The sequence below is a fragment of the Thunnus albacares genome, chromosome 12 (genome assembly GCF_914725855.1).
Source record: "Thunnus albacares chromosome 12, fThuAlb1.1, whole genome shotgun sequence".
Lineage (NCBI taxonomy): Eukaryota > Metazoa > Chordata > Actinopteri > Scombriformes > Scombridae > Thunnus > Thunnus albacares.
This window is the reverse complement of record NC_058117.1, coordinates 10,290,262-10,309,725: the sequence shown is the minus strand read 5'-3', so window position 1 is coordinate 10,309,725 and position 19,464 is coordinate 10,290,262. Positions and strand designations below refer to the sequence as shown.

At 40.4% G+C, this 19,464-nt stretch overlaps 3 protein-coding genes across 3 annotated transcripts; 2 read left to right on the top strand and 1 right to left on the bottom strand.

Annotated features, from left to right (window-relative positions):
• The first annotated feature begins 1,159 nt into the window (after positions 1 to 1,159).
• Positions 1,160 to 3,299, top strand: LOC122993915 (transcription factor HES-1-like). The gene is made up of 4 exons (XM_044368368.1): positions 1,160 to 1,761; positions 1,863 to 1,958; positions 2,071 to 2,158; positions 2,565 to 3,299. Exons 1-4 carry the CDS (start codon positions 1,654 to 1,656, stop codon positions 3,014 to 3,016), a joined length of 744 nt encoding a protein of 247 aa, XP_044224303.1. The 5' UTR covers positions 1,160 to 1,653; the 3' UTR covers positions 3,017 to 3,299.
• A 7,910-nt stretch (positions 3,300 to 11,209) lies between these two features.
• zgc:153913 (carboxypeptidase N subunit 2) lies at positions 11,210 to 13,333 on the bottom strand. Its single transcript, XM_044368259.1, has one exon. It carries the CDS (start codon positions 13,253 to 13,255, stop codon positions 11,678 to 11,680), a length of 1,578 nt encoding a protein of 525 aa, XP_044224194.1. The 5' UTR covers positions 13,256 to 13,333; the 3' UTR covers positions 11,210 to 11,677.
• Positions 13,334 to 14,459: 1,126 nt separating this feature from the next.
• Positions 14,460 to 17,113, top strand: cldn1 (claudin 1). The gene is made up of 4 exons (XM_044368260.1): positions 14,460 to 14,847; positions 15,755 to 15,919; positions 16,086 to 16,170; positions 16,456 to 17,113. Exons 1-4 carry the CDS (start codon positions 14,625 to 14,627, stop codon positions 16,613 to 16,615), a joined length of 633 nt encoding a protein of 210 aa, XP_044224195.1. The 5' UTR covers positions 14,460 to 14,624; the 3' UTR covers positions 16,616 to 17,113.
• The last annotated feature ends 2,351 nt before the right edge of the window (positions 17,114 to 19,464 follow it).

Genomic DNA, 19,464 nt, shown 5'->3' with positions numbered 1-19,464 from the left:
ATTGACAGATAGTCACCCAAAACATTTTGGAGATGAATGCTTTAAATTCATGTTATTATTATTGAACTTCACAGGGTTTGAAGTAACTCTTCAGCTTTGTTTTCTGCTCTCAGTTCTCTGATAACAGACAGGAGATGTCAGAGTTCACGGCAGTGAGTGGACAGCTGAGTGTGTCAGAGATTTTCTTCTTCACTGGACATCAGGCCTGGAGTGTGTCAGAGGATGAGGTCTGCACCGAAACTCTGAAGCACTCATCGACCCCTTCAAAATGCAGTGTGTGTGTGTGTGTGTGTGTGTGTGTGTGTGTGTGTGTGTGTGTGTGTGTGTGTGTGCAAAAGAGAGACCCACTGAGAGAAACACTCTGGATACACACTGAACTAATTTCTCTAAACAACTTAAAATATTCGATCTCAACATGATGGAGGGGAAAATCAATATGCTGCAGATGACGCAGCACAATTTTCAATTTAACTGAACTATGAGGCTGTAAAAATTCAAATGATGTGAGTGTTAATTAACACCCATCAGTTTTACCTTTTAGACAGACAGCTCTAACTTTATCAGCTCTGAAAGTCACAATCCTGTCAGTTTTGTCAAGTGAAAGCCACTAAAAGAACATCTGAACAGCTTCTTTCTTTTCTGTCACAATATCTACATCTGTTTTGTTTAAAGTAAAAAAATGTCAAATGATGACATGCAAAAATAAAAAAAAAAACAACTCTTTTTGTGATGGTTTGTTTTTGAGAACAACAACCTTGTCTGGTCTGTCTCGCTTCTTCTACACCGGGATGAAGAATTAATCTGTGAAACATCTGCAAGTGCTGTAAAATGTCTGTTTGCATTACTGATTACAACTGGGGTAAAATAATTATATTCATCATTTCCCAGTTTATTGCACAGAGACAATGTCCAACAATCAAGAAATTTATCAATTGCTTAACTTTTTGTATTAATAATTTACCCAATAAAATAATGAGATATGCCTGCATCACAGGGTGTAAGAGCCCAAAGTGATGTCTGACATGAAATCAAACAATCAATTCCATCTGAAATGATAAAAAGAAGTCAAGCATTTTTAAAAGAATAAATAATACATTTATTTACTGGATACACAACTGCTGAGAGGTATAAATAAAACATAACAAAACAAAACTTTTACATTAAATATTCCAATAATCCAATACACGCTGCACATTCACTGCAGTAATTAATCAATTATCTGACCTGAGTGAACTCACACCTGAGCAGAACCGCTTCTACTAATATTTAAACTCGGAGTAACTTCTCTTTGTGACACAGACTTTCTGCATCCCGACAGGTAGCCAATGGGAGCGCCTTGTAGCACGAGCCCACCGCCTCCCGTGCGCCGTGTCCCGCGCGCCCATTGGGCAGACTGATGGAACCCAGGGAACTCGCACACGAGCCGCTCGCGTGCAGGCTCGGCCTCTATAAATAAAACCTGAGGAGCTGGAAACAGGACTGGATGTCATCTTGGCGTGAAGACAGAAGTCACTTCGGACATTTGTTATCAGCAAACTGCTGCTGTGGTTTGTCAGGAGAAGGCGGGACTTTTTTCATTTACTGATCTGCAGCATTTCTGCCATTTATTGTTATTATTTTACTGTTTCACTCTTGGAAATTGTAAATCTGAAGATGCCAGCCGGAACTTTAGAAAGAACATCTCCATCCGCTGTGGCTGCCACTCCGGCAAGTGGCGACTCCACACCCGAAAAACCCCGGACCCAGACAGAGAGCAGAAAGGTACCTGAGCCTTTGGTTTTCTTATATTGTTTAGCAACTGTTTGTTTAACGTTAAAAATAGAGTAAAACATAAAAATAAAACATTTTTTTTCTATTTTAAGTCGTCTAAACCAATCATGGAAAAGCGGAGACGTGCGCGGATCAATGAGAGTCTGAGCCAGCTGAAGACCCTGATCCTGGACGCACTCAAGAAAGATGTAAGGAGATGCACAGATACTAACCTTTTTTTATACTTGATATATTACGTACATCTTGTATTTAGGAAAAAATACTGAAAAAAAAATCTAAAATGACTCTTGTCATATTTAGAGCTCCAGACACTCCAAACTGGAGAAGGCGGACATCCTTGAGATGACTGTGAAGCACCTCAGGAACCTGCAGCGTCTTCAGATGACCGGTATGTGAACACCATTTCTGGATTCATCATGTTGATGTGTGCGCAGTAATTCTTGGATGTCTAACTTTAGATGGTAAATATGTTCCCACGGTCTCCCAAGATTTATTGCCGACCCACAGCTGACGTGTTTACTCTTAAGAAAAAGATTTCACAAGACTCAGCTGGCAAATGAATATTATTTAAATTAACCAATTTGTTAAATATTCAATAATATTTCTTATATTCTTAATATCCTCATCTTTTAATATTCTTTTTCAGTATAGAATCTATCTACCTATCTTTATATCTGTCTATCAATCAATCAATCAATCTATCTATCTATCTATCTATCTATCTATCTATCTATCTATCTATCTATCTATCTATTTATCTGTGTATTTATGTGTATTTGTATTTTCCTCTACAGCTGCTGTGAACACAGACCCGTCCGTCTTGGGTAAATACAGAGCCGGCTTCAGTGAGTGTGTAGGAGAGGTCACCCGTTTCCTGTCCACTTGTGAAGGTGTGAACACAGAGGTGAGGACTCGCCTCCTCAGCCACCTGGCGGCCTGCGTGACCCAGATCAATGCTGTGAACTTCTACACACCTCATCCAGGCCCACTGGGACTCGGACAAACTGGGACACAGATTCCTGCTTCTTCTGCCCCACAGATGCCTTGCAAAAGTGGCTCACTGATGCAAGCCCCCCCAGAAGCGATGAAGCTGTATGGTGGCTTCCAGGTTGTGCCAACACCGGATGGACAGTTTGCCTTTCTTGTTCCCAGTGCAGCTCTCACACCTCTGAGTGCACAAAACAGTCATCACATGTCACCTGTTGCACCACCCGCCACCTCAGACTCTGTGTGGAGACCGTGGTAGGAGCTCAGCTCAACCTGATTTTGGGTGAAAAAAGGACTATCACACAATGATACATATTTTTGTACATTTTGTAAATGTTTTTGAGAGAGTGATGTTTACACACATTTGTGTTTTTGTTATACGGACTGTGGGAGATGTCTATGGACTCGATGCTTGCTGTGATTTTGTCTGTTTTTGATATGGCACAATTTGTTTGCCTCATGCAGTCAACAAATTCCTTGAAAAGCTCTTGAAAAGCACTGTATTTTTTGAGATTAATAAAATGTTTCTATGATGTTTACTACACTATTTGTCATTTCTCTGCCTCAAAAGTTTCATCCATCAGGTAGTCATGCTGGTGTTCATTCATTTAGAGACAGGTGAACCTGTCCAGTAACTAACATCTCTTGTACAGCAGCCATTTAAACATAGCCCCCCTCGTGTGTGTCTTGTTCACACCTGATCATCCCTTTTGCAGTACACAGGAAATCTGTTTTCTAGCTGGAAATAAATACCCCCTTAATGAGGTAAGGAACCTGAGAGGTTGTGTTGGGCCCAAAAGGCATGCTGCCAGCCCAGTGAGGAGGGCGGGGCTGGTCTGTCGACACGTGCAGGCCTGCCTCCCGTCCTGCCAGATGGGAAATCGTGTTGAAATAGATATGGCATGATTGTGAACCAACTGACAGGGCTAAATGAAGACTAGACTGAATAAGACACTGGTATTACTCAGGGATGAAGTGCTGTTTGAAACAAACATGTTGTTACTTCTTAAGGTATTTTCCCTGCAATAACTGCTCCTTGAAGAGAGTTTTATCCCAATTTTTTACACAGCAGACTGTAAATCAGATTAAAAATTATTTGAATCCTCGCTTTTATCAGCAGCAGCAGCCCCGTGAGTGCAGTCATATCGTTGTCCATTTAGTGGACAGTTGACGAGCTGACGGCCCCAGCGTGTGTCCTGAGCGTGGTGCTCACACAGCAGGCCACAAGCGGAGCGTGACCGGAGGTCACAGGTGCCCCTCATTCACACTGCTGAGACAACGCAGCTTCAACAGCATGTTGCCCTATATCTGGCAACCCATCAACAGACCTGGCAGTCCATCACCAGAAGACAGGGCCTCCCTTTGACAGCATCAAACAGTGGCACCTCCGGAGCCAAACAGACTCACACAATCCATGACCATTTGTTCCTAATTTAAAATTCATGGAATTTAAAGGATTAGATAATGATAGAAAAAGCAGTAATCAATATGTTTCTAAGTTTCTTTGAAGAACAGAGTAACAGGTGCACATTATTCTGCACTATATAGTGTTTTTATGTGGCAAATCTATCAAGGAGCAAATGCTAAAATGGTTTTTAATTCTGGCTTTCAACATAGAAATTCAAGTCATTGTACTCATCTCTCTGTCACTCCAGAAGTCATTAGAACTCCTCACTTTGTGCAAATGATACAGTCGATTAAGTTTACATCTCTGTTTTGGCACAGCTGAGGGAAGACTGGCACTAAGGAGGACTAAAAGACAAAATAGTGCTCCCCCTCCTATCAGAGCATCCTTTGAGAAGACCCTCCGAAACACAAAAACAAAGACGGGCCCCTCAGTGGCTCAATGGCTCCTCTCTTTGTGACCCTCTTCATCTTCATAAAGAGCCTTCCCCTTGTTTATCCAGGAAGAGGTTTAATAGCTGGGAGGAGGGGGGAGAGAGGACCGTGCTGTCACTTTCACCGTGCGAAAGAAGGCTTATTGTTGGCTGCTCCCAAAGGTCCTGGTTTTAAAGGCTTTGGAGAACTCTTTAGGCCAGGCTGTGCTCTTCAGATAAGAGGATCTGTGAAGTGCTGACAGGTTGCCTCTATCAGTACCTATATATGATGAAGAACCTGGAGTGGGTTTGGATGGAGCAGCTTCAACAGATGACGGCCATTCTTGAGGAAATTTGCAGTGTTTACTGATGTTGGCCCCCTTCCTCCATCTTTTGTCCAAAGGTTTGTTATCCCCACTCCCTGCCCCTCCCCAATCAGTTAAGATGCCCAGTTATCCCAAACCTTGTAAAGCAGAGATTGGTAAACATGAAGCTGGGTAGGGTCTGCCCCTTCGCTGTGCTCCATGATTGATGGCCTCCTCTCACAAACACAGTGACAACAGTGACAGGTTCCCTCTGACACACACCGGAAACCTCCACCTCCTCCGCCTCTGTGGGTGAATCGGCGTAGTATTCTTCTTTAGAGTTGTTATGGTGCTTGATGGGGGTCGAAGTAGTCCACAGCGGTTCACATCAAGGCTAATGAATAGATTATGCACTCGATATCAATGGTGAATGAACAATGCTCTTTGTCCCTTTGCCTCCCTTTTTGATTTAGCTCGTTGTTTTGGAAAAACCAAACAACATACTGGTGGAAGTGTAGTTTCCGGGGTTGGATTTAGTATCAGCATGACACCATTACACTGGTAGTGCAAAATTTATCACTTTGGACCCACTCAGAGTGGTGATGGTGTGGCATTAAAACCAAGTAACACTGGTAATACATCATGAGTCATCGCATCTTCAAAGGAGATGTTGTATTGAATGTCGGGGACAGGGGTGGGGGTCTTGTTTTCTCTGGCTTCATGCGGTTCTTGGCCATATGCCCATGAAAGCTTATGAAGAGGGCCATAAAGATACACTTTCACTGCAGGAGTCCTTTCAAAGTCAGGCATCCCATAATACGGATGCTCCAATTACAGCTGTAACTTTCTGGTCTGGCCAACCCTGCAAAACTGAAAAAAAACATGTGTGTAAGGCATCAAATGAGTGAACATGTACAGCCTGGAGAAGATCAAGGGAAGTTTAAGGGATTATTCCAGTTTGTTACAACTTGGGTCTTATTTTTGTATTTTTGTATTGGTACTAATAACTCACCACGTTAATTGTTGAGATCTAGGAACATTGCTAAAGAAAGGTCCACTAGGGCAAGAAGTTGGAGCAGTCAGTTGATCACACAGGTTTTAAATAAACCTTATTTGCAAGAGACAATAAAGGCAAACAAATTATTATTCAAACGTCCATCAGTTTCTGACTTACTGTCTTGACTTACACAGTTTTCTTGTGCGAGGAAGGACTATTTCTGACATTACATTTGGTTTTACCTCCACATGCTGTTGATATTATTTGGAATATCTGGTTAAACTGTTGGCCTGGTCACAAATGGTTTGATCAGTTGAGAGGTGCAATACTTGTTTGTATTGTCTGTGTTTCCAAAATATGATGCTTATTTACCTCTTAAAAAAAATCAAAAAATCTCATGTGCAGAGCCAAACCAACAATGAACTCATCCTGCTTACAAGTATTGTGTGTGTATCCATACACTAATACATCTCATTCCTTTGTGCTGTGGATCTCCAATGACGTCCAAAAACTATTAAAAACACACCAATGAGGCACACCATTGCACTGGGTGACATGTTGGTTTAGAAATGGCTCCTAGAGCAGCAACAGCAATCCGCAATTACTCAGAGAGTAGTTCTGTGTAAGGCAGAGGCCACAGCACATGCACAGGAATATGTGTCCGTTTACAGAGCTTTGCTAGCTTGTTGTGCTACATATCACAACCTCTTGACTTTGTACTCAAGTTCCTTGAGAAATTTCAAATGTAGTAGTCAAGAGGTTGTGATATGTAGCACAACAAGCTATTGAAGCTCTGTAAACGGAGAGCCATGTTCCCACACATGCACAGTGGCGTCTGCTGTCCAAGGAACTACCCTCCAGAGATTCAAAACGTGATTGCTGTTATTTGTTTTTGGAAGCATTTCTGAACAAACTACCATGACCGTAATCTTCAGGGCAAAGGAACATGTCACTCAGTGCAACAGTTTGGACAACAACACAGGTCTACTGCACAGAGGAATATGATATATCAGGCTTTGGATAGACACACAATACTTGTAAGTAGTATGAGTTCATTGTTGGTTTGGTTCTGCACATGAGGTTTGTTGACAGTAAAAAAAAATATAGAAAATATAGAAAATGACCAATCCTTTAAAAAGTTTGGTCTTGACCTGGATCTTGAATTGATCAGGAAGAACCCTTAACAGGCTGTTTGACCACTTACCCTCTGGAAAAAAGCTGCAGTGCATCTGGACCAAAATCTATTAACAACTTGTTAACATTTATAACTGCATACATATCATTGCTATTTTGCTCAGCAAAACTGCAATACTATAATTTTGACACTTTAGCATTCAGGCTACTTACAGATTTACTCTCAATACATGGAGGCAAGATCTGACACTGCAAGGTTTTTACATGAAGGTACCGATGAAATTCTGTACTAAACCATAATTTGTAAGATGCACTTACCGATAGTTTAAGCATGTCTCCCCATTGTGAAACAAACACCACTTCAGAAATTACTTCTGCTGCTGGAAGTTGGAGTGTGGGAGGTATTTCAATTGTCTTGCAGCAGCTAACTGCTTGGTCATGCAGTGACTCTAGATACTAGAAAGATTAGTAATATACAATGAAGGACTGAATGCATGCATAATAAAAACCTCTCCATCTGGGGAGCTGGGAACAAAACAAGTATAGCTGTATGAGAGCAGGGTCCAGAGGGCCATAGTTCCTGATTCATGCTCGATAATTGTAATGTGATGATAAGGAGCTTATAGCCTCTTGTTATCCTCCAATAGGGACGGATAAGACAAAGGGCAATGTACCAGTATGCTAAAAGATTACCATTCTGGTGACATCTCCCCGTCCACTTAACACCCACATCAGGTCAGCTGTTCTTAATTTGGTCAGCAACACCAATTTAGCCTCCACCCGGGGGTCTGGGTGCACTGAGGGGTAAATATTGACTCTTGTTTGTAGGCAAGGCTCACATTTTGAGCGTGCAAAATGGCCTATTTGTGTTCTTGAAATGTTTGGGTCATCGTATCATGGAGGATGTGTGTCACCCTCTCATAGGCTGAGAGAGAGGATCTAATAGACACCTGTCTGCATAATAGCAACTGGTGTTGGTTATCATTTCACGACTGGCTGAACTCATTTATGTGATGCTGAAAAAAAACAATGAGCATGATAATTAGAGTAGAGAGAAATATTCCATTTACTTTTATGTTTTTTGCCCCTTGTTTTTAATACTATATAACATTATGAATGATCAAACTGGTGGCGAACACCCACACGACAACTAGATCTGAAATTAGTTAACATTTTCAGATTAAAACTTCCTCTTGAATTCTTGCCCCAAGCACTGAGTCTCAGATGACCTCTGCTCTTTGTCCTGAGGACCCTGCCCTGCCCTCGCCACCTCCCTCCTCACTGGCCGCTCTAAACTCTGTGGGAAACCCCCCAGTGCTTTGTGTTGTTTTGGACATTGTGCGTCTCACCAGATAATGTGTCCTCCCCTCTGTTTCTTTCCTCTCCTGTCTGAAGAGCTGCTGTGTGGAGCGTGGTGTCCGGCGCTAACTGCCCACTAAGCGGGACAGAGAGATGGGATCTGACCAGGGGGTTAAGAGCTGCTTTTCATCCCACCTCTCAGGACAGCACTCAGACCCTGCGGCTGTAAGTTTGCCAGGCAATGAGAGTAATTGGCAGTTAAGGATGTTGACAGGTGATTTGAGTGCTGAAGATAACTCCGTTAACCTCTGAAACTATGTTGGACCCTTCAGTGATTTCAGTTATACAAATACATGTTCTGTGACCAGGCTTTGCTCAAACCCACAGAACATTAGTTAACTTTTAGTTTAAACTTTAAACTGGTAGAAATGACAATTTTCTAAAAAAAAAAAAAAAAAGGTACCAAATACTGGGCTGACGTTTAGCTAAATGAGTACAAAATTTGGCATAAAACAGCTCTAACATATTTTCATTTGATTTAACTGTGCAGCTGTAAAAACATGGATAAGATACAGAATATTATGAATAAAGTTCCTCATAAAGTCCCCTTAAAACTTAAACTTAAACCTGCATTAATTCATTTTGATTTGGAGACAACAAGTTCTAAACACAACATTGATATTATAAAGTTCATATGGCCAACCGGTTAGCAAACAGTTGCTTATTTTTACATCCAGCAGATACAAAGAAACATTATCTTTCATTTGGAGTCAAGTTCTTGGCCACCTGATGGTTTGAAGTCCAATATTTCCTCTCCTTTTAACTCTGTTTTAGTATCTACCAACTTCCTAGAAAAATAGCTGCTAAATGCTAAACTATGTTCACAAACTAGTTGCTAACATTATGACAGCTTTTTTGTTGAAAACACAAAGTTGATGAGAGTGGTGAGGCTGAGCCAAAACAATTTGCTAATAATGGAGACTAAAATGCTCAGTAGAGCTGAGAAGAAATGTAGTTGGCTAACAATTCTCTGAGGGTTTGTCACTAAGAGTGACACCTTTCACATTATACACAGTCATTTTGATCCATTGTTAATATAAAACTATTGATTAGAGTAAACGTTTAAGAACAAATTTGAAGTTCCATTTCATATCTGTAATTCTACAGTTGGTGTTTTCCCTACCAGGGTGTATTTAGAAATTTGGAAACTGCTATACTATTTGCTCTTTTAGCTGTTCTACATAATTTATATGTTATTAACTTTGAACCCTTCTGCTCTTACTGAATAAAAACATGCATTTAACGACTTCCACGTCTTGGTGCTCATTAGCTGTTAAATGTTAAATGTCCAGTTTACCCTACAGTTTTGGTCAAGTGAGGATTACCTCCTCTTGAGGCCATCCCTCCAAACTCTGGAAGTAAGACAGCCACCACTTTTTGTCATGTGAACTGTGATGTCATTCAACTCGGACCGAGGACCCAATCGACCCTCTGGCCTTTGACCCTTATTAACCGTGGGTTAGAGTGCTGCATTCAAGGTGTAGCCATCTGTGTGCCTTGTTGTGTCGAGGCTTCCCTCCTCCCTGCTCTTGTCTCTCGCTCTTTATCATCCCTCTCAGTATTCAGGAGCATTGGGGTGATCAGAGGAGTCTCAGGGGATGATGACTGCCTGGTCTCGATCAACTTTTAAAAAAGCTTTAAATACCTTCATAATTCTTGCAACTCCTCTTAGTAATAATCATCTTTTCCCATCCTCTGAATTAGATGAAAAAGACTTTGCACATTCAATGATCTGTATATAAATGGTATATTTGGCAGCTTTACTGGAAATTTGCACCTTTTATAACTCGCTGCAGCTTGATCTGTTCAGGTATTTTCAAGTTAGAAACCTTAAAAAATAAATACACCACTAATTTTCCCCTTCCACCCTTGTATTGACAATCTCCTCCATGTTTTAGACCTGGCAAAAGGCCACTTTTCATATCTGTGTAACCTGATTGCAAGAGATAAAACCTCTGGAACTCAGAAGATTAGATTACATTAGGAGCAGGAATTGGGGAAGATTTTCTCTGACGCTTGGTGGGATGATGCCTTAGAAGCAGTCAACTCTTCATCTTCATGTCCGAGGCATGGTCTTCACAGACCTTCACAGTGCATTTAAGCAAGGCCAGAATTTACCCTGAGGTTGCTGACAGCTTTGACAAATGCTACTAAACTCTATGTCGAACTCTCTTACACATACAGAACGTGCTGGTCTTGCCCCAAGCTGGCAAGATTTTGTGAGTCATTCTTCAAAACAGTACTCAACAGAAATGTACCCCTGTCACCTGAAATTGCAAACTTTGGTCTGCCACCTGCAGGAGGATCAGCAGCTAAATTATAATCCTACTGGCAACCCATAATCTGTTTTAGAGATTATGATCTCATCTGATGAGATCTAAGTTTGAAAATTTGAGAGATGAGGTATTTTACAATGTACAGTTCTAATGGGAACTGTTTTTTCATTTCTCTCCTTCTGTACTGACATTTGTGTGTTTACCTACTTTTTTGCATTAGTCCAGACTCCTGCTTCATTTGACATTCATTTTGGATAACACTGTGGGAGAAATGGATGATGAAGGGGTGATGGGGTGGTTAAGTTTATGTTAAATGTTAAGATGAAAAAAACTCGTGAACCTTTCATTGCTTTGTACACATTTTCTTTTTTTGCATTTGTCTTCAATACAAAAAAAGTTTTAAAAAAGCTTCAGATGAAAGAGGGTAAGTTTCCCAGCTAAAACCTTGTGATCACATTATGTAAGAATTATGTATATTTTTGCTTTTAGGAAAGACAATGTATCCTGTCTTTTCAAAATGGTAAAAGTGAATTTATTGACATTTTTTAACATGCACTGCTTTTCCAAAACTTATTGATGGTTTCAAAATAGCCTGTGTTCAAATAGTCAGAAGCATTCTGCACTGTCTTGATGATACTTCAGTGTCCTCTGCGACCTACTTGTTATCAAGAAGGCTGTGGACAGTCTAGTCTACTGTGTACATAAAGAGGAGAACCAGAGGCGTCTTCTGGGCATTAAACACACTACAGTCTAAACATATGTTGGCAGATGATTAACATGTTACTCACAGTTCCTTTTAGCGCTGACAGGATCTTAAAAAGTAGTGAGTTGAACTTTGAACCTTGCAAGAAAAGGTTCATTCACCCCTGTTATCATTCAGCAGCATTCATGTTTACTGGTTATCAGCTGCTGAGTTAGAGGTTTGTTTACAGTATTGACTCTGACAGTCAGAACATATAATGCGACTCTTAGTATGAGGAAAGACTAAATGCACGTGAATAAATTCTGATAAATTTAGATAAAAGTGGAAATCTACTCAATGGGACTCTCAATCGTTGTCTCGTTGTTGCATTGAAAATGTTCAGCCAACTCACTCTTCAAAATATGCTCCTCAACACTACCATCATCCTCCTGAAACTGTACTTTCACAGTCAGTGGAGAACATTTATCCACTTTACACTTGATGGTCATGGTGTCACTGGAAACTTGCAGGCTGCAGCTGCTGAGATCAGACATCTCATCTTTAGACACCTGACACACCAGCTGGTCCTTGTCAATGGAGATGACTGTCCGTTTCCTCAGAAAGCCTGGGCTCTCGCAGAGCATCCTGTCCAGCATCTCGACGTCTTGGCTGTTTTTCAGCACCCAGTCATGCAGATACCACAAGTGGCAGTCACATTTCCAGGGGTTCCCGTGCAGTCTCACTGTGCTCTGGAGGACAAACGGGTCCAAGAGGCCCAGTGGGAGACTCTCCAGCTGGTTGTCAGACAGGTAGAGCTGCTGAATGAGCATCTGGTCCTCAAACAGTTTGGCGTCCAGCTTGCTCAGGTTGTTCTTTTGGAGGTGGATCGCCTTGATGCCAAGGAGATCAATGAAGATCATTTCTGGCAGCGAGGTGAGCTGGTTTTCAGAGAGGTCCAGATTCTCCAGGGCTGTAACATTTGTGAAAATGTCCTCAGGAAGGTTTGTGAGCTCATTGGAGGACAAGATAAGGTCAGTAAGAGACGTCAAACTGCTTAGAGAGGACAGCTGTGTCAGCCTGTTGCCTTTCAGGTTCAGCTCCTTTAAATTTGAAGCCTCGAATCCAAACACTTTATCACTGAAGGTTGTAAGACGGTTTCCACGGAGGTTCAGCACCCTCAGTTTGGTTAACACAGAGAAGATATTGTCAGCAAGTTCTGATATCTTGTTCCCCTCCAAGTTAAGCTCTATCAGCTGAGAAATGTTGTCGAATGTGTTTGATGAAATATTGCTTATGCGGTTGTTGTTAATTTTCAGGATCTCCAGTCTAACCAGACCAGAAAAAGTCTCTCTTTTCACCTCTTCAAGCTTATTTTGGGACAAATCCAGGATGCGCAGATTGTGCAGGTTCAGGAAAAGAAATGTGGGCAAATTTGATAGGATGTTGCCCTTCATCTGCAGAGTCTGTAGATTTTTAAGGGAGTCAAACATGCCATGAAGCACGGTCTCAAACCTGTTGTAGTTGAGCAGCAGTTTCGTCAGGTTTCCCTGCTTCGAAAATGTCCCCACAAATAAGTGCTCCAGCCAGGGGTTCCCACTGATCTCCAGCTCCTGCAGCTCAGTCAGAGGCTCAAAAGCCTGAGCGTGAATGCTTCGCAGGGCATTGTTTAAAAAGATAAGCTTGTTGAGCTGGGGGCTCTCCTCTAAGGTATGCGGGAACAGGTACGCCACGGCTGATGTCATTATGATAAAGTCCTTGACCTGCTTGGACATGTTACTGGGTAAGGATGTCATCCGTTCATCAGCACACAGTACTTGGACCGGAGTGAAACACTGGCATCTGTATGGACAAGAGTATTGTGACTCTGTGTTGCCTTTGTGACAGAGAAGCAGCAGCAGGAGCAGAGTCAGGCGCAGTTCTTTGTCCATTTTTCACTGTCAAAACATGAAATAAGTTTACAAGAATTAAAGTAAATTGAAGTCGACATGGTTGTGATATAAGAGCGGACAAACTCAAATATTCACAGAAAGAAGAATGAGTGACATTCAACAGTAGAAACAACTGTATTATCCTATTTGAATAAATGAAATTCTACATACCTTTGTGTGACAGGGTTCACGCAGCATTGAAATCAATTTACCTCTGGATCTATGAGCCAGCTGACTGAGAGTGCAAAAAAAAAAAAAGAAGCCTGAATTAGGCAAGACAAAACCTTTGGTCAGTGGCCAACTCCTGCCATGCTTTCATTTGCTCTCAACAGAAAAGATCCTCCTGAGATCAGCTGATGTTCCTGTGATTCAGCAAATCAACAAATCAGAACGCAATAAGAACAACGTAGTTGACTTTTATTTGTTGCCACATTATAATACACATCTACAGTATACACTTGTAGAAGAAAGAAATGCTTTCTTTTGGTTTTTTATGTTAGTTTGAGCAAAAGTCTGTCAGAGTTGAGTCACTGTTTACCAAAACAAAACAAACAGATCTTTGCTTTCATCACTCTTCCCAGTTAAATGTTGTTTTTTTTTGAGTCAGAAATAACAAATACTATTACAACTACTCCTATCTCTACTGATGAATTTGCTTATTTTATTTATTTAACCAGGAAGTCTCTTGACATAGACCTGGCCAAAATGGCAGCGCAGTAGTAGTAGTGTAGAGTTGTTAACACAGAGTGACATGAAGCATTAATCTACAATATTCACATATATAGACATTTTGGAAACAGTGATGGACATTTTTCACCATGTTATGACTTTTTATGACATTTTATGGACCAAACAACTAATCAATTAATCAAGAAAATAAACAACAGATTAATCGATAGTGAAATTAATCATTAGTTGCAGCCTTATATGTAATAACAGTTGCATCTATTATTTATTTTGCTCTTTAAGTACAGCAGACTTTATATGAACAGAAACTGGCACCTGGTGTAAATACAAAATGTGAAGATTATGTTGTTTAACTGTACGCAACTTTGCATTTTCCACTGAGAATTTACCATAAATCTGGAGGTTCAGGAGTCATCAGAGTTTCTGCAGCAGACCATCACCTCCACCAGGTGTCGTACTCTTCCTCCCAACCTCAGACAGCGGTGATGGTATTCCTTGATCCTCCCTCCCCTCCAGGTTACTCCTTGAGGATGCACAGGAGACAACACTGCTTGGGAAAAGATCCAACGCCAAAAACCATCAGGAACTACGTCAAGGAAGCTAATTTTGGAATTTTTCAATCTCTACATAACTAGAGGGATTTTTTAAAATCTTTTGCCATTTTACTTTGCTTAGTTTAACAATGGCCAATGGTGGAATACAGCTTCTTGGCTTCACGCTGGCCTTCCTGGGCTTCATCGGCTCAATAGCATCCACAGTCATGGTGGAATGGAAAGCTTCGTCCTATGCAGGAGACAACATCATAACAGCTCAGGCGCTGTATGAAGGGCTGTGGAAGACCTGTGCATCACAGAGCACGGGTCAAATTCAGTGTAAAGTGTATGATTCACTTCTTCAACTACCAGGTAATGTTGTTTTACATGTCATGTCTTCAACAATGAGACAACTTTACAACTATCAACATATATACCATCTCATCAGAGTATACTGAGCCTATAATCATTATTTCCAAAGTAAATTTTCTTCCTTTTCAAGTAGGAAGTAGGAAGAAAATCATAGCACCATGAATGGTACATCACTTAAACAATATTTAGAATTGGATCAATAGTGAATTCATGCAATTGATTTATGAAATGCCTCATGTTTAGAGTTTAAAAATAATTGTAAAACAGGAATGTGTAAAGTTCTGTGGTCATACAAACCTCCCTAGAGGTCTAAGAAAGTGTCCTCCTCTCTCCACAAGACCTCATGCATGCAGAGACATGTCAGTCAAATACCAGCAGCTGGCTGATCAAAGAGAAACAGTCTGAAAAAAGGGAAGTAAAAAGAACAAGAAGGAATATAAGTTTTCACACTGTGCTTGATAGTGTGAGATGTCAAATGTAAATATATCTTTACAAATGAATTTATGACTTCATTCTGATGAATGAGCATTCGAAGGAATGTTTTGAGTATCACTCAGCTGGATGTGACTCATGTTATCTGAATCCCTGCCTGCTGTAAACAAGAAGAAGAACACTGAGAATGAAAACAGAGACTCGTGTGGCCAATTATTAACTATTTGCTAAGTGCTTTACTATTTATGTACATTATGAAAATAAGTCTGAATTAATTGTGGCCACCCAGACGGTTTTATTTAAGCTTTTTATTTTTTTAATTTTTTTTAAAGAAAGAGGGGTGTTATCATTGTCTGTGATTCATATTTATGTGTGCATTTAGAAAGTGTAGAGGGACAGAGACATCAGGAAAAGAACTTCACAAATTCATTTTAAAACCTGCTTAAATGAAATGATCCTATGTCTTGGTCTCCAGGGATTGTACAGGGCACACGAGGGCTGATGTTGTCCTCCATCTTGCTGTGTTTTATTGCCATCTTGGTGGCGACGGTGGGCATGAAGTGCACCACCTGTATGGCAGAGGAGCCGCAGCAGAAGGACAAAGTGGCTCTAGCTGGAGGAGTTATCTTCATTATTGCAGGTCAGAGTTCATTCAGATGCACACATGTGAGAACACACACTGTTTGAACATCAAAACTGCAAAAATGCACCACACCTGTTTGTTTAGTTTTGACCTTTATAAAGCAATGATGTTTGGACATGATTTAGCTTGTAGTGAAATGTTTTTGCCTCTTGTGGTTTTCCAGGTTTGCTTGCTCTGGTGGGAACATCTTGGTACGGCCACAGGATAGCACAAGATTTCTACAACCCATTCACTCCGACTAACTCAAGGTGAGGTCACACTTTCCTTCTGTCATTTCACACTAATTATCAGGTATCACTGTGGTTGTGTGTGATGACTCAAGGGATGGACACACTCACATGTTGATCATGCTGTTGTTCTCCTTTTTATAATTTAGAAGTGCAGACTTTTTCCCCTCTACACTTTTTTGTGTAACAGCTTGAATCAAAACATTGTAATGATTGCGAGTCACTGACATGAATCTTACTGAATTGATGCAGGTAAATGTGGGAAAAAAACTCTCAATATCTCAACTCCTTGTGCATCATTCACAGGTTTGAATTTGGAAGTGCCCTGTACGTCGGATGGGGAGCTGCATGTCTCATCATTATAGGGGGAGGCTTCCTCTGCTGCAACTGCTCCAGCAAAGGCTCAGGGAAATCTCCACGCTACCCACCAACCCGCTCTGCAGACCCGGGCAGGGACTACGTCTAGGCGGATTGTAACTCCATCCAGCCTCTGCTAATGGAAGAGAACTGTCTTTACAGTGGATATATCTTCCCGTTGTCTTTCATATATGATTTAGAATGGTTTGATGTTTTGCAGCATGTACATTTGCAGGTGTTGTGTTGGTGTATGTTTATATTTGTTGGGGGTTTTTGGTAGCCAATGTAGATCACACACAAATAAATAAAAATAAAAAAAACAAGGATCCACACAAATCATCAACAGTTAATGTCACTTTGAAATTAAATAATATGTATGATAACTGTGACTAAGAACACAAGTACAATAAATATGTATTAAAGCTTGAATTATTTTTCAAATATAAGATTCAACATGTTCAGGACATTCAGGATTTTTACACAGTGTCTGAATAATAACTTATTACAGTCTGCTGATGTTGACACTGCTTTGCACCTGTTACTTTGCTTTGTTTGGGATTTTGCCACTATTCATTAATATTATGTAAAATAAAATCCTCATTTCTTACCTATGTTTTTTTTTTTGTTTTGAGGTTTGGTTTTGTTTGTAACACATACATGTAGATAATAAAGAAGCAGGGTCAAACTCTAACATCCGCAGCTTCATCAGACCAAAACCCATCAAACAGAAGTTTACAGACAAGAATAAGATGGAGACACAAACATTAGCAGGTAGGACATCGAAGGTAGATAAAGACGATCTCCAGTAATTTTGTAGATTCTGGCTGAAAGCTAGAGAGATAGAGAGCCAGAGTGGAGTTTTATCTAATTATCTCTATTAGTAAATATTACACAAACAGCAGTAAATAATGCATTTGAGGTATAAAATATATCAAACTTTGGCTACAGATGCAATACTGAAGAGGATAATTCATAGTTGGTTTTGGTCTTTTCATAGAATTTGTTAACAACAAGAAAAATACTGAATATTGCCTTATGCTTTAACCATACACATAGGTAAAGGAGTAGTCATCAGTGTATCTGAGTGTGTGCGAGCATGTGCATATGTGTGGGGGAGGAAAAAAAATCCCGCCCTTACTCCCCCCATGTTTCTCATATGGCTGCATCACAGCAAGTCCCCACAATACAAAGGCCAGGCTGCAGACACTGTGTCATTGCCGTCCAAGGAGGGAAGGAGTCTGTAAATAAAATGTATGTATAATGTTTCAGGAGCAATTATGTGACTATCAGCTCTGAGAGAAACACAGATCATTACACACATCCCCCTCAGTGGCAAAGAGGATTTAAATGTCTGGTTTAAAAACGGTTTAGGGTTTAAAAAACTTGAGTTTTGAAAAGTAACTTAAAAGAATCCCTGAAAACATTTTTAAAAATGTGTTTTCATTGTCCTACATGTAGCTGTGAGTGCTGCAGAAATGTGCTGCCTCAGGGAGGGAAAACTTATCCACACAGGGAGAGAAGAAGCCGGGGAGCGGCTCCTGACAGGCATACCTCAGACCACCTGCTCCTGCCCCAACACGTCTGTTCACAGGACTTTAGGCATCAGAGTTCATGGAAAACAGATCCCACACAAAGACTTTATACCCACCTTTGTCTGGCACATTATCACACTGAGCTCTATACATGTCAGAGAAATCCACGCTCTTCCTCTCCTCCTCCAACAAACAAACACACTCACACAGACAAACATTATTTTATCTGCTGTGGTGATGGATGATAACGAGGTGTTCACTGTGTCAGCTCCAACTCACAGTGTTAAGTGAACCTGTAGCAGAGAGCTCCACCATCTGGTAAACCTCGAGTCTGCTGCTCTAAACAGAGAAGCTGCCACAGTTTGAGTACTATGAGTAATGTTGAATGTCTGACAGTAAATACACTTTTGTTTTTTGATGCTTTAAAGCCGAGAATACTCTCATCACAGGCTCCATATGTTTATGAGTTGTAAGCTGTTCAACCAAAAAATGATGTTCTGCTCTCAAATTGCTTCGATTTTAGAGGTCTGAAGAGGTGCAATATCTCAGAATAAAAAAGGCACAGATCATGTAAATCAGAGATGTGTTTAATTCTTCTTTCTTATCTTGTTAGTCATCTTACAAACCCTCAAATATATCTTGTCCTCAGGTTGGGAACCACTGATTTAGGATGCAGTACATCTGATCAAAAATTAAATAGAAAATGATTGAGAAGTGCTCAATAATAATTCTATGGATTGAGATTAACATGATACATTAAATATAGGAATTATGTATTCATCTACCAAAATTTATCAGTGTTTTACAGTTCACCTTTCCTTGAATAACATATCTTTAATGTTTCTTTTCTTCATATCTTGCTTTTATTAGATATATTAGAGAGATAATAGAAAAGTAAGAGAGACAACACAGAGACAAGAAGTAAGCCATCCAATAAAGGTCTCTGGCCGGCCTTGAACGAGCTCTATTACAATTACATTGTCAGTGTCTTACAGTAAAACCCTGAACTTAAGGCCTTCTGTGTCTCACACTGAGTTGAATTCTTGATAATACACTCAAAGAAAAACTGTGGATTATAAAGAACCCACCAAGTGAATTTACATCTTGATACCTCAATACCTTGAGGTATCATTAAATTGAGAGTTGGAGGTATCAGACTCTTTTTTTTGGCTCATTTGGATGAATGAGCTCATAGCTACATTCTATTCCTTCTAAATGCATCTCATTGAAAGTTCAGGGAATGAGTCTGATTCCACAGAAAGGAGGGACGTCTCCCACGTTCACTTTCTGAGAAGTCAGAGAAAAATACAGTGAGGATAAATGAATCATCTGGACATCCTCAATAACCTTTAAGTACTGACAATGTTGCAGTGAAGCCTTTTCAAGGCTAACTTCCTGAATTGGGGAACAGAATTTGAGAAGAGAA

Excerpts from the sequence above, each read along its gene's own strand:
- LOC122993915 (XM_044368368.1), top strand. The coding sequence starts at position 1,654 with ATGCCAGCCGGAACTTTAGAAAGAACATCTCCATCCGCTGTGGCTGCC. Across the intron at positions 1,959-2,070 it reads TGGACGCACTCAAGAAAGAT|AGCTCCAGACACTCCAAACT; the intron begins GTAAGGAGATGC and ends TGTCATATTTAG. Across the intron at positions 2,159-2,564 it reads GCAGCGTCTTCAGATGACCG|CTGCTGTGAACACAGACCCG; the intron begins GTATGTGAACAC and ends TTTCCTCTACAG.
- cldn1 (XM_044368260.1), top strand. The coding sequence starts at position 14,625 with ATGGCCAATGGTGGAATACAGCTTCTTGGCTTCACGCTGGCCTTCCTG. Across the intron at positions 15,920-16,085 it reads AGTTATCTTCATTATTGCAG|GTTTGCTTGCTCTGGTGGGA; the intron begins GTCAGAGTTCAT and ends GTGGTTTTCCAG. Across the intron at positions 16,171-16,455 it reads TTCACTCCGACTAACTCAAG|GTTTGAATTTGGAAGTGCCC; the intron begins GTGAGGTCACAC and ends CATCATTCACAG.
- zgc:153913 (XM_044368259.1), bottom strand. The coding sequence starts at position 13,255 with ATGGACAAAGAACTGCGCCTGACTCTGCTCCTGCTGCTGCTTCTCTGT.